The sequence below is a fragment of the Hippocampus zosterae genome, chromosome 21 (genome assembly GCF_025434085.1).
Source record: "Hippocampus zosterae strain Florida chromosome 21, ASM2543408v3, whole genome shotgun sequence".
In the NCBI taxonomy this organism is placed as follows: domain Eukaryota; kingdom Metazoa; phylum Chordata; class Actinopteri; order Syngnathiformes; family Syngnathidae; genus Hippocampus; species Hippocampus zosterae.
In genome coordinates this window covers 5,706,481-5,724,831 of record NC_067471.1, presented here as the reverse complement: position 1 = coordinate 5,724,831, position 18,351 = coordinate 5,706,481, and the positions used below count along the sequence as shown (strand labels likewise).

The following is an 18,351-nucleotide window of genomic DNA, read 5'->3' as shown; positions in this document are numbered from 1 at the left end:
AACTTTGCCGCCAGCCCACTTGACAGCAATCTGCGCCTTCTATTCGATACTTTTTCGACTTGTGACAACACGTGTACTCAATATCATTCCCTTGGGCGCGCACGCATTCCAAGGCCTAAGCATGCCTAAGAAGATAACTTCATGGCCGAACAATCCGCCCAAGGAACCCTTTCAGTGAGATCTTCTGCAAAAATGTGGAGACATCCTGCTTGTTCATGCGGTCAGTGACCCCCCCACCCCCCCTGTGGAAAATCAGAACGCATTTGTGCTGTCCAACAGAATTAAACAACAGTTACTCCGAGCTACACAACGAAAACGGTTCATGGCGCAATATCTGTCAGAAGATACTACATTCCTCTGAAGTTACTAAATCTGAACATCTTTCGCCACCTGATACGCGGTTGTAGTTTGGTTGCCCGCGTGTCACTAGGGGTGCGCAGAGCCAGCGGAAAGTGACATACCTTGTTTTAATCCCCTCGCAGAAGGTCCACAGCTGAGATGTGACACAGGGGCCGTTAGCTAAAAATAAAATGGCACATACAATTTATGCTGTTGTTATTGCCAATCTTGAGTAAACAACGGCAGGGCCGCTAAGAACCAACAATGGGTTCTTTTAACACCGCGATGTGACTGAATACAAAGATGCATGTCACAATTGAAAAGTATGCCTAATCTGAGTTCAAAATAGGCAACCCCCCCCCCCCAAAAGTTCTCAATATGTCATTATTGGAGGCTACAATGTACAAGAGCTTGTATAGAATGTAGCTAAATTAGATCTAAATTCTTATTCACTATGTAGTTGTAAGATAAATTCATTCGACAGAAAATATAAATATATACTATTTATATATTATATTAAATTAATAATATATTAATTATATTAAATATATTATATTATATAAATATAATAGTATATTGAATAGTCCTTCTTGACGCTATGGGTATTTTAGCCAATTTAGCCTCATTGCTAAATCTATGCTACAATCAAGGCCTTTTATTTTATTTAAATTGTATTTGAAAAAAAATTCAAGGTAGGAAAAAATAAGAGTAACTGCTTAATATTTAAAAGATGTTATCGGGGGCAATTTTCCCAGTTATATGAAAGTCTTTGGCCTTGTTTGCGCGTTCAAAGCAAAAGTTGTTGGCAGGTTGCTAGCATTCGATTAAAAACAGGACACAGTTAGCATAGTTGCCAATTAGTTTTGCCATGGAATATAAAAAAGCAGGTCAATGAAAAACAGAACACTTATTTTAAAGTAAACAGAATCACATTTTTTTTGGGACAGTAATGCATTATCAGTTAGCATTGCTAGCTTTTAGCCTCCACATAATCATCGTGAGGGGCGACTATACCTTTAAATCATTATTTTCATTCTCAATGCATTTTTTACATCGTGCGGAAAACTTACCACCCCCTAAAGTCCTCGTATAAACAAAATAAATGAATATTCCAATAACATAACGCAGCAATTTTTGTGTCGAGTAAAACGTAAGCATCAAGAGGTGTAAAACTAAAAATGTCTTTATTCCTCAAATTTTACACAATCATTGACCCAATTCCAACAAATAACGTCAAAACTCTGCTTTATATTGTATAGCGTAAAGTAGAAAAAGATGGGGGAAAAAAAAAACAAGATTCCGTAGTCGTGACAGACAAACCAACTTGAATGTAGTGTCATTGTGTTAACAGAATAGAAAAAAATATATATGTCCAATGAGTTGAGATAATCACGGCATGACTGTGTCACAAAATATCACTTATTATAATAAAATGTAAGTGTCAGTTTATTAAACGGGAGTCTGCATCCGTTATCGATACTGCGTCGAAAAGCAAATGTACACAGGACGATAACCGTCGATAAACCGCTGCAATCTCATTTTTCCTCATCTCGCAAAGTGCGTGCGTTGCGCTTTATGATACGGACTACACAGACCTGAACATGTCCTTGTTGTCATGCATGCGAGTCTTCTCTTTCTGTGCAAAAAAGAAAATAAAAAATACATCAAGACTCACATCTGGAGCACATTCACAGAAAACAGCAGCTTAAGCGAAAAGAGTCCAAATTTTTTTTTTGTTTGTTTGTTTTTGTTTTTTAGAAAATATGGTTGCTAAACTACGATCATTAGAGTAAGCAAAAATAAACCACAATTAAGGTACGAAAATAATTCTTTTTCTCTCAACGGGAGGATTTGCGGCAACTCATGCCTCTGAGAATTATGTCCGGAAGATCGGCGACAGCTTGATGTCTAAATTGCACGTTATTTTGGGAAGACGAGGACGAGCGCGAGAGTGACAGGACGCAAGGGAATGTGTGGCGACAAAGTGACAGATGGCCTGACGAGCGTCGAAAAAAAAAAAAAAAAATAGCAGAAGACGGTTAAAAAGCTACACGAGACGTCAGAGAAACATCAACAACAGATATGAGAATGTCCGACACATTAAATGAGGTATTGCACAGATTAATAAAAAAAAGCAGAAAGGCAAAAAAAAAAAAAAAAAACAGCAAATAGAAAAAAAATCTTTTTTTTTTGGTGATTTGAAATTATTTTTTTTTAAAGTAAGGAAGGAACATTTTTTGCGTCATAATCATACAAAGGTACGGAAAGGAATACGGGAGGTGGGGATGGGGGGGCGGAGCCAAACACACTAGTCATCCCATTCATCCTCATCTTCAAAGTCCTCATCATCTTCGTCGTCGTCGTCCTCATCTGGGGAAAGAGGCGGACTCGAGTGAGGGATACGAGAATGGCTACGATGGAATTTTGCGGGAATGTGACAAGAGTGGAGCGCCACCGTGCATTTTTTCCACCGAATTTGAGCAAAGTACCTGAAGAATGAATGGCCTTGCTCCTCTTCTGCATGACCTCCATCAGCGCCCCCACGATGCCGGCCGAGGGGGCCAGGGAGGACGGCGGCGAGTCGTTTGTTTCGTCCCGCTGAGGATGACAAAGCAGCGTTTCGAGGTCAGACTACAAAAACAGGAAGTGTTGAGAAGGAATGGGAAGAAAATTTCACCGGTTTGAGTTGGATCCCTTCTCGGATTTGGTTCAGGAGCGCATTTCGCCCGGTGTTGGACGCCGGCGGCCGCTCCTTTTGTTCCACCTTCTTCAGCTGGGTGCCTTCGCGGATCTGAGACAGCAAGGCCGACTTGCCGCCGACCGGCAAACCGCTGTCCACTGTTCCGTTGGCCTCAAAGGATGCCGGTGGGGGAGGGGGCGGAGGAGGCGGAGGTCCTCCATAAGAAGGAATGGAGGAAGTAGGGGGCGGCGGCGGAGGCGGCGGCCCGGGCGCCGAGGCGTGGGCCGGCGGCGGGGGCGGGGGCAGGTAGCCTCGGCTCGGGGGAGGCGGCGGCGGAGCGGTCAAGCCCGGCCGGGACGGAGGTGGGGGCGGAGGTGCGGAGACGGGGGCTCGGGAGGGCGGAGGGGGCGGCGGGGCGCCTCGGCCGCGGGCGGGGGGTGGGGGCGGCGGGGCTGAGCCGTGGTGAGGGGGAGGGGGTGGAGGGCCCCCTCTGGATGGAGGGGGCGGGGGAGCTGCAGAGAGGAAAAAAAAAATACTTTTAGATCGGTTATATTAGATAGGTGGCTTTTCTACGGGTGGTCCAACTTCCAAACAAACCCACTGATGTGGATTTTGGCCTGATTTACTGCCGCTTCCTTTCCCCCCCTCCCCCTGAGGTGGAAATGAGCAAAGTGAGGCATTGACAGTTCCATGTTTGTTTCATCGAAGACTCCAAATTGTCAACAGATGTCGGCGTGAATGCTTGCGTGGACCCACTCCTCGTCCAAAGCCTACTGGGACGGGCTCCAGCTTATCCACCACCCGAATGGTGATAATTAATAACACAAACGGAAAATGGCACATTATAACGACACTAATTGCTTTGTTTTGGTTTTGGGGTTTTTTTTTTGCCAAGTTTGAGGAATGCATCTTGTTACAGTGTTACATCCCAGAAGGGCCGCAATCAATCATGACGCTTCATGTTATTGCTAGCCACGTTATTATAAAAATATAATAATATATTTTATTTATAAGCGCCTTTCAAGACACCCAAGGACACTTTACAATAACAAAAAACACAAAATGTATCGCCGCCATTCGTGAGTTAGCTTTAAAAATCTTTTTTTGGGGGGGTTTGATTCAAGTTCTATTCATTAGCTCGCTAGCATAGCAAGCTAGCGCGTTAGCAGTGGCTGTCATTTGGATGGGTTCTGAAAGCGCCATTTTGTTCTTTCGCTCCTTAATTATGGCCTTTCCGATATTCTCGCCCAGTTCTCACAGTCGGCTCAACGACGGTACGTGCCTGTTGTCATAGAGAACATCTTGGTTTTGTAAGTACGACTGGAGGGGACGAACGCTATGTCTGGGTTTTGTCAGGCAGATGGGAAACCAGTAACCACTTCACAAAGTAAAGCAGTCAAAACCATTTTGGGTGTAATTGCGTCTTTGTGTGAATTCTTTTGACTTGTCTGTTTTTGAATGAAACGGATTATCTTGGATTTGCCCGGCTTTACCATTACGTGACAAACGACATCTTGGAAAAAAAATTGCTTGTTAAGAGCTGAACCACAAATAATAGCACTCAATTCACCCACCCCCAAAAAAGGAGATGTCTGCTTTTGCATTTGTGCTGTTCACATTTTTTTTTTCGCCACAGCTTTTCATGACAAACCCTGTCTCGTGTATCGTTTTCAGTATCCTCTGGCCCACCTTGTCGCCGCAGCTCATTTTTGACCGCTTCCACGCCTCCCTTCTTCTCGATGAAGTCATAGATGACCTTGGAGGTCTCTTTGTCTTTCAGCTGCGCCTCGGAGATGCCGCACATGTCAAAGAGGTTCTTCAGCTCGGGGTCCAAGTTGTTCAACTGTGCGGACGAAGCAAAAAAACAAAAAAAACAAAAGGGTTCAAAATGACGCGAGTGTTGGGTTGATTGTGATGCTAGTTTTGTGGGCCTGTCTATGGCGTTTTGCATTGTATGTTAGCATTAAGCTAAAAGACTTTCATAGCTTCTGCAGTTTGATTCAATCCATGTCAGTTTCACATTTAAACTTATAATTGGCCTCATTTTTTGTTTTATTTTGGGAAGGACGGCTCACTTCCTGCCACTTGGTTTGAAGTTCGCTGCCGCCATCTAGTGGTCATATTACTCCAAGGCCAATCCACTTATTGAAAGCAGAAGATGGAACAATTTTGAATGACGTCATCCATTCAATTTTCAAGGCCATTAAAGCGGTGACTTCTGAATTCAGCCTGGCCTTGCGTAATTTCATGGGGGGGGGGGGTGCTTTTTGGGAGCAAGTCCAAGGATGATGCAAACACAGGTTGCGCTCCCCTCACAAAATCTTCTTGTGTAACCACACTGGCCGCATGATGGCGGAGATGAATATTTCTGGAGCCGATGCTGCACTTCACTTACGTCAAAGCCTGTGTTTGGATCCCATCCGACGTGCCCGATGTGCCTGTGCCAAAACAGAGAGGCGCCAGTCAACAAGTCTTCGCAGTGTAAAAATTCAATCCGACAAATCCGAGGCCGGCCACTCACTGGAAGTTGCTCGGCGTGCCGATGTCGGCCTTGGTCAGCCGCTTCTTCTTGCCTTTGTTCTTCTTCTCCTTCCTGAACGTGGAGTGCATGATGTTGTTCATCTGAGAGTTGCTGTGAAAACGGTGTCCCGTGCTGATCTCGGGGTTTTTGATGTCCACGGTGGCCATGGGCAGCGCCGGGCCTGGAAGACGACATTGAGAAGCGGCGTTAGTTTTTTTTTTTTTTTTGGGGGGGGGGGGGGGGGGGGGGGGGCGTCAATTCCCTTGCCCGTGGCTTGCCAGTTGATTTCGGAGCGGCGTTTGGCTAGCAGGTTTCGACAACCCGGATCGACTCGTTGAAGGTCTGCGCGCCACATACCTTTGTCACTACAAGGGCTTTTGGGCGTTTTGCTTGGTAAAGGCGAAACGGAGCGACTGCGTCTCCTCCTCACCCTGTCCCACATCCCCCCGCCGTCCCCGTCGCGGCACGCGCCCGCCCTAACGTCCGGCAGCGCGTCGCCGATAAAGCCGCGAGCTCGCACTTGTGCGGCGGAGGGCTCTGCGAAATTCGGGTACAGTTCGTCCTGGGGGAGGACCAAGCAGTGCAAGGTGGACAAGCAACCCGCCGGGCCAAACCCCCCGCCGCCGCCGCCCCCGCCGCCTCTTTCACAAACGCGCTCGTCCGAGGGAGCCGACAGGAAGGTGGTGCAGAACATCATGGCCGCGAAGGGGATCCTGAAGGAAACGGCGTTTACTCAAGAAAGAAATGAAGAATAACTTCTGGCGGACGCATCGTATCCAGGTGAGGACCGCCTCCGGAGAAAAGAAACTCCCGCTGTTCTTGAGGTCAAGCAGGTTCTAAAAAAAGATTTTCAAAAGAGCCAAAGCGCGCCGGCGTAGGAACCCAACTTGGATTTCGACCTTAATACCCTCATCGGACATCTGCGAGAGTGGACTGGGACGCACGAACCCCGCATCAGGCCAGCTCTACTCCTTGCGCACATCTGCGTGCCTTTTCCAACCAATTTTCCATCGCAGCAGGACACACCGCTCAAATCACCACGCTCTGATTGGCTGGTGCGCTGCCCTTGCTCCGCCCACTTTAAAAGTTTTCCCCCTCCCTGTCCCGTCAAACCGCACACGCTCTGCGGCTCTAATCTCGTCATATTATTCGAGGATTTAGCGCCCGGTTTTTACATAACTGCGGGTCTAATCTCGGATTAACCCCCCCCCCCTCCCGCTTATGAAAACTGCGACAAAAGGTCAGGAGAGCGTCAAGGGATGGGTAAGATGATAATTACGGCGGCGAGGGACAAAAATAACTGCAAGGACAGGAAATGGTGGGCAACGTACCATTTGGAGGCTCGCGTCTCTTCTCTGTGAACACAGACAAACGGAAACGGTTATAAACGCGGCGCTAAGTGGCGCCCGGGCGAGAGGCGGGCGGACAAGAAGGGAGCTTGCGAAAGCGAAAGTCGGCCGGGAAGAGTTAGTGAAGCGTTATGATCACAGCGACACATCCAATGGAAAGTGTGGGAAAAGTCCAGAGAACTGGATGAAAGGATTCCAGTGCGAGTTCTCGAGAGAACAGGGGGGTGTGGGGGGGGGGGAAGCTCGTGAGCAAAGTGTGCGCACCCAAGGCAGAAAGCTTGAAGAGGGAAGCGGAGGAACCGGCTGCAGGTTTAAAAGAAAGACGTCATTCATCAAACCTGAGCAATGAAGTTGTCACCCCCCCGGCCCCCCTCCCACACACACAAAAAATACAATTCTCGGCATGTTTCATGAAAGATGAGCGTGTTATTGTCAGGACGGTTTAAAAGATAATAACAGAACCACCATTTTCATTTGATGACAACGCTTGGAGTTGCATTTGGTCTATAGTGCCCCCTTCGGGACGGAAACGGCATTACAGTTGCCACTTTTCACTATTTTCCAACTCGCCGCCTCAAATCTAAGATTTTAGCAGACTGAAGATGGTGATCATTGTGTCGTGTTTCGGCGTGTGCGATTCCGACGACACGTTTAGACGTTAACATCGGCGGTGGCGATAAAAAGAAGATCGGTACCAGTTTTCCTTTGCCTTTTGCCCAAGAGCTCTGACAGGTGACCTCGGAAACGCTTGGCCTCCTCCTCGCTGGCAAAGTTCAGGCCCACTTGGCTCGACTGCGGAATCAGGGAAAGTGTGTGGGGGGGGGGGGGCGTTAGAATGAGCACACCAAAAAAAAATAAAAAAAATAATCTCATTTTAAATCACACACAGGTCAATGAGTGTATTCTTTGTACTAAAATGATTTTTACCGATGTGTACAGAGTGATGAGTCTCTTATCACCACAATTTACTGTGCCGCATACCTCATGGTCTGCTGCATGTACCAACACCGCGGCATCACAGATTAAAAAAAAAGTCAACTCACGTCTCCAGCAAACGAGATGAAGAATGGTCTGGAGGGATTTATGCTAAAGTTGTTGTACAGCTCCTGTTCGAACAGCATCTTACCGTCCTGTGACCCCCCCACCCAAAAAAAAAAAAACACATGAGAGGTCTCGGATGTGGACGCGCACCGGGTGACCCCGTCGCAATGCCGCGTTACCTTAATGTCAAAGACTCGGATGAAGTAAGACCGCTGCGGGTTGTCCTTGATCAGACAGGCCACGCCGCAACATCTCTTGGACCAGGCGGCGTTCCGGTCTGCCAGGAAGACCTGGACCACCGCCGAGGACAACGCCTAGGACAGGGGAAGGGACACGGCAGCAGAGTCAGCCGAAAGCGCTGATACAGCACACCGGAAAAAAAAAAATTGAAGTACGCCCTTTATTTTCCTTAAGAAATTTGTTCTCAAAAGTGTGTGGGCTCCCTCTACTGGTCAGCAAAGGAATCACTCAAACTGTGCTTTATGTTACAGTGGCTTAGAAATACAGATAAGGACATTTTTTGGGGAGGAACTTTGGTGGAAAAAGTTTTAGAGCGACTGCCTTAAAGGTTTTAATCTCCTCGGGGCGCTGCGTGCAAGATCGGATTAGCGCTCAGATCAGGAAGCTGCTCGTGAACTCTCAAACTTCTTTATAGGCATTAATAAAAGTGACGCTACCCAACGAAATCCTTCCTTCTTTAACGTCGAAAAGTGTGCATGCAAGCACAGATGGGCAACGCACACTTCCAGACGGTGATCAGGCGCCGTGTTGGTTTTACAGGTTGCCGAGGGGGGTTCCCGGCGCCGTGTGGGTGGGGGGGGCAGCTTCCCGGCTATTAATGATTATTATAATGAGGGATGTAAAGGCGTGCTCGGCCGTCGGGCCTAATTTTTCGCGACATTGTTTCAAATTTGGGCCGCGCGGGTCGAGGCTGGGAGGCCCTCGGGTGTCATTTTGTCTCGTGACGGGGAAAGCTCGTTAGGAGCACAAACACAAGAGTCCCGTTTTTCATCAAATATTGACAGAAGTGATGACAAAGTCTCGCTCATGATCTCATTTTTGGACGCACTGCCACAACAATGAAGCTAAAGTACAGGACGGCGTCCATGTGTGCACTCGCGCACGAAATGAAGCTAAAGCAGCACAGACGTGACGTCACGGACGGTGCTAGCGCATCGGCTAAGGGGGGGGGCTGAGGAGCCCGAGGTTTCATCTGCCCATGGAGTGCCGATAGTTCCTGACAGGGTCAAAAAAATGGCAGGAAGTGAAGCTACGCGCGCTCGCCGACTTCTTTCGCCCAAGCCATCCACGACAAATTTTCATTTTCTTCCTCCGGGACGAGCTTGACCTCATTTGTGCAGGAAGGAGAAAAAAAAAGATAATAGCTGCAGTTTAAAATTAGATTTTTTTTTTTTAAATGCAGGCAGGAAGAACATAAAATGGCTGATATTGAGTGGAATCATGTTGCACTTCTCCAGCACAAATCACCAAAGGGGGTCTTGACCACGGGACTTCCTGTAGGATGCTGATCGGGCAGTCTGTGCACACACACACACACACACACAGCATAGATTGGACCCCTGCTCCCCCCCTTTTTTTCCCCCTACTGATGGCGAAAGCCGAGGGAATACCAATGAGCATCTCTGCACGTGCATGAGTCAAAGCGATCGTGAAATCTCTTTTTGTACTGCACTGACAAAGCAATCAAACCACCCCTGACTCATTTTGCGCAGTCGACCAGGAATGCAAATCAACGTTGCAAGACACAAGACGGCCATTAAATCACCGCTGCGCATTTGAATTTGATGGTGAAGGAAAGACACACAAATACCCACCCGCCCACCCCGCATACAAAGATCGAGTGCGATTTTGAGGAATGCTCCCAAAATTCCTTCGTCTCACGCCGAGTGACACGACCAGCAGAGAGTGAGTGCCGGAGGAATGTCGCCGCTGCGTTTCTAAGCGCGCCTACGTCAACCTACGGCACAACCCAAGAGAACTTGTAAAAAGGGAAGAAGACAAAGCGAGCGGCGTGTGGGTTAAGCACAAACACGTCCGTCAAGACTCACGAGGCAGGAAATGGTGCTCAGGTAGCTTTTCGCTGTCAGGTAAGACCATTAAAAAAAAAAAAAAAAAAAAAAACACTTCCCCAATCATCGTGCATTTTACTTTCAGGAATCAATTACTACTTTGAGGAAACAACACAATCGTGTGGCTGATCTAACAGAACGCCATCTTTTGTGTTCAACTAAATGAGGGCCAGATTCCACAAAGAGAGAATAAATACTGACATAAAAATATTTTCACACTGAATACAAGGTACTCACATTTTAGAACTCATCAAACCAAAGTATTGATTGTGGATAATGTCATGACATTTTTGCAACTGTGACGAAAAATGAACACTTTTTAAGAGTTATGAGTCGCCATTACTAATCTTTGAACATTCACTTCCATGTATTGTCATTTTAGAAATGCTGAAAGAAATTTCGTATTTGGTGTTATCAGTGGAGATCATTATCCACATTACAGACAATAAATTGAAATGTTAAGCTTGACTGCTTCTCCACGAGGCTGACGTGTCTCTTGACCCACCTGCCCCGAAGTTTAATATCAGGCTGGTAAGGTGGTACCGGTGTCATAGTATCGGGGCAGACACAAGAGTATCGGCTACTTTACCAATACTTTAAAGGAGTGGGAGAAAAACTGGATAAATGTTTTAGTTGCTCATAAAAAAAGCAGAGACGAGAGTGATTAGTTTTATTCTAATTTTAGAATAGTGACATTTCACTGCAGACAGACTGGTAAGGCAGGACTTTTGGGGACTGACGAAGTATGGTGGTGGGGTGGTTGGGGGGGGGGGTAATAACCCCGATGAGTTCTCACTAGTCAGCGTTGTCCCCTGCCAAGCCTTGTCGGCACATTCCTTCAGTGGACACACTTCCCGAAAACAAACCAGGTTCGAATAACGTTATATAATAACGGCGAAAAAAAAGCCCTTTTTGCAAGCTGTTGATTGATTTAGCAGCTAACTGACGGTGGGGCTAACACCACTAACGCCACGGCAGCTCAGTTGAGGCGGAGGTGCGGGTCCAAGTCGGATAACAACATTTCCTGCGTGACTTCAGGTGTGTCAATCGTCAACCTTGACGCGTCGAGGCCTAATAAAATGGATTACAACTCAATGTTGGTCGACTGCGAGCGTCCCGAGCGAAATTCGACGTCCCCGCTCGCCGAGCCCTCGTTGCCTCGGCTGTCAAAACAAACGAACCCTCCTCACCTCAATAGGACAAAAAAGGGGAAAAGGCTCACTTCAAACGAGCGACGTTAAACAGGAAGACAAGTTATCAAAGGGTGAACTAGAAAGGCTGACGTGAACTTACGATGCATTTCCTGCCAAGGTGGTTAAAAAGGTAGTCATTCTCTTGAGGCGTCAGTAGTATGGAACCGACATTTGTTTGCCGTTGCGGATGAAGTCCGCTCATTGTGAACCGAGCGATAACGTTTACTCTAAGAAGGTAAACGGAGTCCGAAAAGATCCATAAACAATCCCCGGGTCATCCGTGGCCTTCCTCCGTCCGATTCCCCCTCCTTGAGTCAGACTTTCACGGGATGGTCGCACGGCTGTGATGCCAGAAGTGTCTTAAAAGAAGACGCCAGACCCGGATTTTGTGCGAAAAGGGGTCAAAATTGAAGCGGAAAACGCCAAAAAGTTTCCTGGGAACTCCGGCTGCCTTAGCGCCCGCAGTCAGTTCCATCCAACATGGCAGTGGTAGGGCGAGTCCATTCTTGTGGAATGGGGGGTTACGTCTTCCTACGGCTGCGTCCCACGCACAAAAATATATCAGTAATACACTAAAACGCAGGTTAACAGCACAACTTGAGTATTAAATATGATTTAATCATACTTAAACGTCGTTACATTCATGATTATGCGGAAAATAACATCTCTTTCGATGTCCTCCTCAGGTGTGGTACGATCCTGCCCGCCCCTGGCTTTTATGACAGGAATGTATGCAGTGCAGAATGGGAGGAGGTAAGACACAAGGTGCATGTTGCCAGCATAACACCGTGAGCTTCTTGAGGGACTTTGAGCTGAAATTAATGCAAATCTAAAAGCGCCTTTAAAAGAGAAGTATTAAAATGATCTCTCCCAGATAAGATCGTGCTGCTTAATTCAACCAGAAAAGAGGGTTTGCAGTTATCTAGGCACTTGGAAGGAGTGATTGAGTCTTAATATCCTCCCTGGACTATGAATCCTGCTCGGATGATTCATCACAATGCACTAAATATAGTCCATAATAAATTGGAAGTCGAATTAAGACTGCTCCAGTTACTATAGGTACCTTCAGGGGTATGAGGACCACATCCGATCCGGCACATACATAAATACATTTAGTGTTCTGCCCCCACGTCAGTCACTAGATATTATATTTGTATCATCTTCCCCTTTTTTTACGAGACATATTGTTCTCCACAAATGATATTGCTTAATAGCCATTTCCAAGTATACATCCTTGCCTGCATGACTCATACTTATTTCAACAGTAAGCCCGAGGATAATTTTACAACATGCTCAGTCAGGCTCATCAATGGGTGTTATGCAGGATGGCGCCGTGGTGGAAATAAAAAAAAAAAAAGAGAGAAAGAAAATACACTCCAGATGTTTTATTTATTTATTTTGTTGTTTTGCCGCATGCTTTAGTTATGGCACTTTGAAGCCTTTGTGCTTTTGTACTCCTAAAAGCGTGTGTTTACACCCAGTGTCCCATTTCAAGTGACTTTCAGTTCCTTGTCCACTGTGGGTAAAGTCTGTTCCATATCTGGGGACATTTTTTTTGTGGAGTTTCCTCCAGGCTGCACAAATACAAATTCTTGTGAACTTGTGGCTTGGCCGGTGAATGGCAGCCTTTTGAATGAACCTTGAATTGCTTAAAATTGTGTTTGCGGCACCTTAGATGTTGTCAGAAGCCGGGTCATGCCAAAACGCGCGATATAAAAAGTCTACACACCCTTTGCCTATTTATAAATTTTTTTGTGATATTTAAACAAAAATAGACCAGATAAATCATTTTATAACCATTTCCACCGCAATAATGTGGTCGCATGACTGGGTTTGGGATTCGAACAAGGGTGTGTAGACTTTTTATATCCACTTTTAAATTTCGTCTCTGAATAACATGAACTGACACAGCTTCGACTTTGTTCACAACAAATGAATACCTGTACTTCCACGTGGTCTTTGGTCAACCAAATTCCGCTGCACTACACTCGAGGCTTGACCAACTTGAAAAACCTGACTGACAAGTGTAGGATTAAAAAAAAAATCCAGGAACTACTGCATTGCTCCACCTGGTTTGATTTTTTTTTTTTTTTTTTTAGATAACCACTTCGAAAGAACATAAGCGCCTTCACTTCCCCTTTGATGCGTGGAACAGAGTTCTGAAACATCTCGTGCTCCGCTTGCCTCCTGCTTTTATCTCCAAATACCTCAAAGCTAAATTACGCAATTGAAAGTAGTCACCGTGATGTGAAACGTAGATTGGAAACGCTATCTCAGTGTCACTTGGTATGCAAATACCAAGTAAGAATGTGTCAAGTCGTGTGGCTCCTTGGTCATGGTTGTGTGTGTTTTAGCGGTGACACTTAGTTGTGGGTCACACTCATTAAATATTAGCCTGACCCACAAAACAAGAGAATGAGGGCAGAGGACAACATGAATATTATATTTTGGATCGTTGAGGAAGACGTGCCCTGCAGGCTTTCACATACATATTTAATCACGTTCATACAATTTGTCAGCCTGCCGTCCAATGGGAAGATACGTTTCCACGAGGTACCACGATGTGTAAAAAAAGAAAAAAAACAAACATTCCAAAAGGCAATATCTGGGAGTATTGAAATACAAAATATGAAAACGCTTCAAATAAAACTACATTCATACTATGTCTATGAAAGCTCCCCGAATGCCCTGTACTCTGAAATATAACCACAAGAGGGCAGCATTTCACCATAATAGCTCTACTGACCTCGAAAAATGAGGGAATCCTTACAAATCAAATACTGTACATTTAAGGATTTTAAAACAAAAGGGTGGCTCATTTTATACATTATTTTTATAAATTAGACTTTTATTGGTTTAAATTCAATGAGAGTTCAGATGTCTTTTAAAGTTAACTTTCGTGACAGATGATGGAGGTATAAATATACTGCTGTGTTGATTCAAAAAGTGCGATTTGTGTTCAGTCAACGGAAAATGAAAGTGTACGGCTTCCATTTTGTTGACTCGAAATGATTTGAAATGATCATGATGTTCTGCTCTGTAATATTTTTTTCCCCCTTGGTTTTCAGGGGAATAAAGTCTGGAGTAGCAGGCAAGTCAACAGAATGCTTCAACGAAAAATTGCAAGGTCAGATACAAAAACATTTAACACGTCACTTGGCCACAATGCAAGTGACGTCATCACATCCAAACCGGTCTTCCTCATGTGGCCTTTCCAAACAAGTTTCTCATGTTACGACTCGCCGTAGCGTTTGTTCTGCTGAGCGGCTTTTGGAAAGCAAATGTTACTTTGCGGTTTATTTTATGGCCCGTACCTGCGACGGCTACAAGTTACACTGGATTTTGCGTGATTTGCTTTGATCATCACAATGATTTTTTTTTTTGTTTGGGTAATGTATGTAACAACCGAGCGCAAATACTCACTAAAATATTCCAAGAAAAGCAACGTCGGGATGATATATTCACAGAGACGATACATTTACATGAATGGTATTTATTTTTAATGGATGTGATTGACAGCCTGACTTGAATGTGATTAGCACAGTGACAGAGCTGGACTAGAATTCCCTCATGGATCATAAAAATGAAGCAGAATGTGGTCAAACATTTTAAAAAAATTTATTGGATGTGCATAATCTTCACATGTCAATAGAACCACAAGCATTTTGTCCGGATTCAATTGAGACTGACACAGGATGTCCATAGATGGCCCCTCCCCTTGAACTTTTTGACCTTTTGCCACCTTTGGGCCTCATATGATATTTTAACCTTTTTTTTGGGGACAAAAGGTCAAAAGGTTCAAGTGGGTGGATACTTTTGCAAGCCGTTGTATTTGTTCAATGCTAAAAGTACCAAAAATGTTCCTCCTGTCCAGCAAGCTCACATGATTTGCTATTGTAAGTATATTTAATTTGTTAAGCGTCTTTTTTCCCCCTCAATGTAATAATAATAATAAACATTTCCACCGACATGGAGAATAACCTTTTGCGGTCCCGTAATTACAGACGTTCCCTTTTTACTTCCTCATAGCGCCGTCTTCTGTCGGAAGCCATGCTGAAAAAAAGCAACTCGCACACCTGAGCCAAAGTGTAAATTTCAACGTTTTTTTTTGGAAGACCGAGGCCGTCCGTTGACATCTCCGCCGTCCGCACTTGGTCGCAGAGTCTCTCCGGCGCACCTGATGCCGAGCAGGATATTGGACAGCACGTCCTGATAGAGACTCAGGCAGACCCACCCGGGCAGGTAGACCAAGGTGATGAGTCCCATGAAATTGTGCGGGTAGTGCGAGTAGTCCCAGGAGCAGGCGTCAAACTGCCTCAGACCTAAACCCCAGCACAGTTCCCAAGTGTAAATGAAGCAAACGCAGATGGGGAGCCTCCGCCACAACCCCCAGCCTCTTTTAAAGTGCAGGCGCAGGTACAGTTTCTCCACCACGAAGCTGCAGCTCCCGTACATCAGGAAGGACCACAGGGACGTGTGACCGGTCAGGCTTCGGTTCTCCACCATGTTGAACACCGACGTGAACACCACCTCATCCAAAAAGCCGTGCATGCCAAAAAACAAGAAGCGGATGTACCCGGGGACGCTATGGACTGGACGGGCTCCCGCGTGGGGACGGTACTGCAGCCTGGACATCCCCCTGTGGAACACCTGACTAAAATAAAGAGCCAGGATGTAGTGGAGGACCAAGCCCGTCCCGGATATGACCCTCACCTCCTTGCTCAGTGCGTTACCGATGTTCTCTATCAGAACCTGCAGCCCGATGTAAACAGAAGGATAGACGAGCAGATTGAAAAGCGCAGGCCTCCCTTGAAAGCTCCTCTTCTTCGAGTAGACTTTCTCCAGCGCCAAGTGGGTCAGTGAATGCACCACGCACAGACACGGCGAGGAAAAACCCAACAACTTGGGGTCCCGGTTGGATAGGACCCCCCGCACCGAGGAGAGCACCACATCCAGAGTGACGCCGTGAATTCCGTAGAAGTACAGCCGCATCCATGGCGGCAACCACCGCGCGCTCTCCTCAGCCTCACCGCAACCGTTGGACTCGTCGGTCCCGATTCGAGTACCGTCTCTGGAGCGACGGACCATCGTTGGGTCATCGAGTCGCATCCGATTTCCCGTTCCGAAACATTGTTTTCAGTTTTCAAAGGCGCTCTGCGGTAACCGCAGCGGCTGCGAGCATTCGCCGACCTGCTGGTGCGTTCAGGAACGTCCCGGCAAAACAAGACTTTGGCGTTTTTCTCTGCCGATTTCATATAAACTTCGATTTATGACATATCATTCGGAATTTATGGCCTACATACCGTTTTTCTACGTAACAAGATTTTAATATACTCCCTCCCGTTTTTATATGTATTGTGATGTCATGTACATGTATTGCAAATGCAGTTTAACGTAGTGGGAAAACCGCATTATTCTTCAGAACTAAAATTGAACAGTAGAGGGCAGCATTGTGACGTTTTTGAGACTGGCTTGGGCGGGCCCCTTCTGTGCCCTAAAACCTTGTTTTGTATTCACCGAAACATGAGCAAAATGGTTGCTCGTGTGTATCAGTGGTCGTCAGGTTAAAAAACACTGACACAAAACACCGCAAGCACACCCCCCGCCCCACCATCCTGTATCCTTGGTGCTTTATCTAACAGCTAATCATATTTTCCCTCCTTGTCAAGAGCAGTAAGCCAAACGCTCCAGTCACATCTCCATCCCATTAAGGTCCTCGACAGCCTGCCGTCAAATGGCGTGACGAGAACATTTTCTAATCAAATCCGTTCCATTAGGCTCATTTCAGCCCAACCAGTGGCCGTAGGAAGATGAAGCTGTCTTTGTCTGACGCTCGACTTAGTCCCTCCGGAAATTAATATGAGTCTGCGGCCGCGCACTTAGAACGAGGAGCTCAGAAAATGTGATTTCAGAACCCATTTCCTCCCAATTTATTATTTTTTTTGCCGTTAATGAATGGACGGTTGGCCTCGTGCTATTGTGTAGCCAATACGAGGCTTTCATGTGTGTTTTCAGTTGCACTGTTTGTCGTCGTGCTTTCTGCACTGGAGATATTTCTAATTGGGTGCCTGTTGCTCGGATAACATTTGTAGGGGGAAGGATGAATGGAGGATAGACATTTCTGCCGAAAGGAGCTTTGCATTATTCCCGCGAGGCCTTCAACAGTTCCCTCATTAGGGATTCAAAGCAAGCAACCGCAAACCGTCTCCCCCACTTCTCCAACTGCGGAGGGTGCGGCCTGTCAACCCCAGCCCCTTTCCTCTCTTTAAGATGATATTATCAACTTGCCTGTATGTCTCTTGGAGTTAATCGATTATCGATTAATCGAATTATTATTATTATTAATTAAAAAAAATCATGAACCCTTTAAGGGACAGCGGTTACTACAGTGGACATCTTAACATGTTGTCACGTTACAGAGTGCATGAAAGGGTTAAATACAGCCTTGCTAGCGCTATCGCTAGGTGATTATTGCCCCCGACGCATCCGCCATAGTTTGAATGGTTGTTTTGTAGCAGTACTTCGGAGCATATACTCCGAATTTCAACGCGAGGAATTTCGATACAAATTTTAAATCGGGGAATTCAACCCCCCCCCCAAATTTTTTGCTGTCGTGAAAATTGGTGTCGGCACATTTCCCCAACAAATATTCCACCTCAAGCTCAGCTTCAGTTTCACCTCTCCGCCTTCTTTCGGCTTCAGTAAAGAACAACAATTTTTTTTTTATTGCTAAAATCTTCGGATGGACTCTCACTTACTAAATTTTTACACGTAGCACGCTCGCCGCTAAAATCAATCTGAAGTCGTCATTGCGGCCACGGTGCGCCCAAGCCCCCTTTTATTGAGGACAATCTAATTAGGATGATTTGTCACTATTCTCACCACCCGGTGGCCTGGTTGTCAATGGCAACTTCGTAGCGACTGACATTTACAAGTCTTTTGTTCCACCTTGTTGACCTTTCCTGGTACCTGTCATAACTGGCGCCCACATACGCCCCCGCCCCCTTCTTTGTTCACTTAGCGACCCACTCCGTTGTCTGGCTCCGCGGAGCCGCCGCCAGACGGCGGGCGTTCCGACCACCTCCGAGTTTCCAACGAGTGATTGCTCAGTGTATGATCCAATTTAGCTGAAAGGTGT

At 46.2% G+C, this 18,351-nt stretch overlaps 2 protein-coding genes and 1 long non-coding RNA gene across 5 annotated transcripts; 1 reads left to right on the top strand and 2 right to left on the bottom strand.

Moving 5' to 3' along the window:
• Window positions 1-1,506: 1,506 nt before the first annotated feature.
• On the bottom strand, window positions 1,507-12,002 carry waslb (WASP like actin nucleation promoting factor b). 3 transcript variants are annotated; one of them, XM_052056178.1, is made up of 12 exons: window positions 11,853-12,002; window positions 11,314-11,750; window positions 8,110-8,244; window positions 7,933-8,019; window positions 7,585-7,681; window positions 6,872-6,895; window positions 5,541-5,721; window positions 5,415-5,457; window positions 4,709-4,862; window positions 3,017-3,531; window positions 2,829-2,937; window positions 1,507-2,709 (listed from the first exon to the last, which is right to left on the bottom strand). In XM_052056178.1, exons 2-12 carry the CDS (start codon window positions 11,413-11,415, stop codon window positions 2,648-2,650), a joined length of 1,509 nt encoding a protein of 502 aa, XP_051912138.1. In that variant the 5' UTR covers window positions 11,416-11,750; window positions 11,853-12,002; the 3' UTR covers window positions 1,507-2,647. The 3 variants fall into 3 exon arrangements, with proteins under 3 accessions (XP_051912138.1, XP_051912139.1, XP_051912140.1); XM_052056179.1 differs by lacking the exon at window positions 6,872-6,895; XM_052056180.1 differs by lacking the exons at window positions 6,872-6,895; window positions 7,585-7,681; window positions 7,933-8,019; ... (1 more) ...; window positions 11,314-11,750; window positions 11,853-12,002 and adding an exon at window positions 5,898-6,850.
• Window positions 10,542-14,811, top strand: LOC127594226 (uncharacterized). The gene is made up of 3 exons (XR_007960633.1): window positions 10,542-11,058; window positions 11,900-11,966; window positions 14,282-14,811. It is a non-coding gene; the product is annotated as an uncharacterized LOC127594226 (long non-coding RNA).
• Window positions 14,812-15,153: 342 nt separating this feature from the next.
• On the bottom strand, window positions 15,154-17,144 carry tmem229a (transmembrane protein 229A). The gene has a single exon (XM_052056212.1). The coding sequence runs from the start codon at window positions 16,320-16,322 to the stop codon at window positions 15,309-15,311; it is 1,014 nt and encodes a 337-aa protein (XP_051912172.1). The 5' UTR covers window positions 16,323-17,144; the 3' UTR covers window positions 15,154-15,308.
• Between the last annotated feature and the right edge of the window lie 1,207 nt (window positions 17,145-18,351).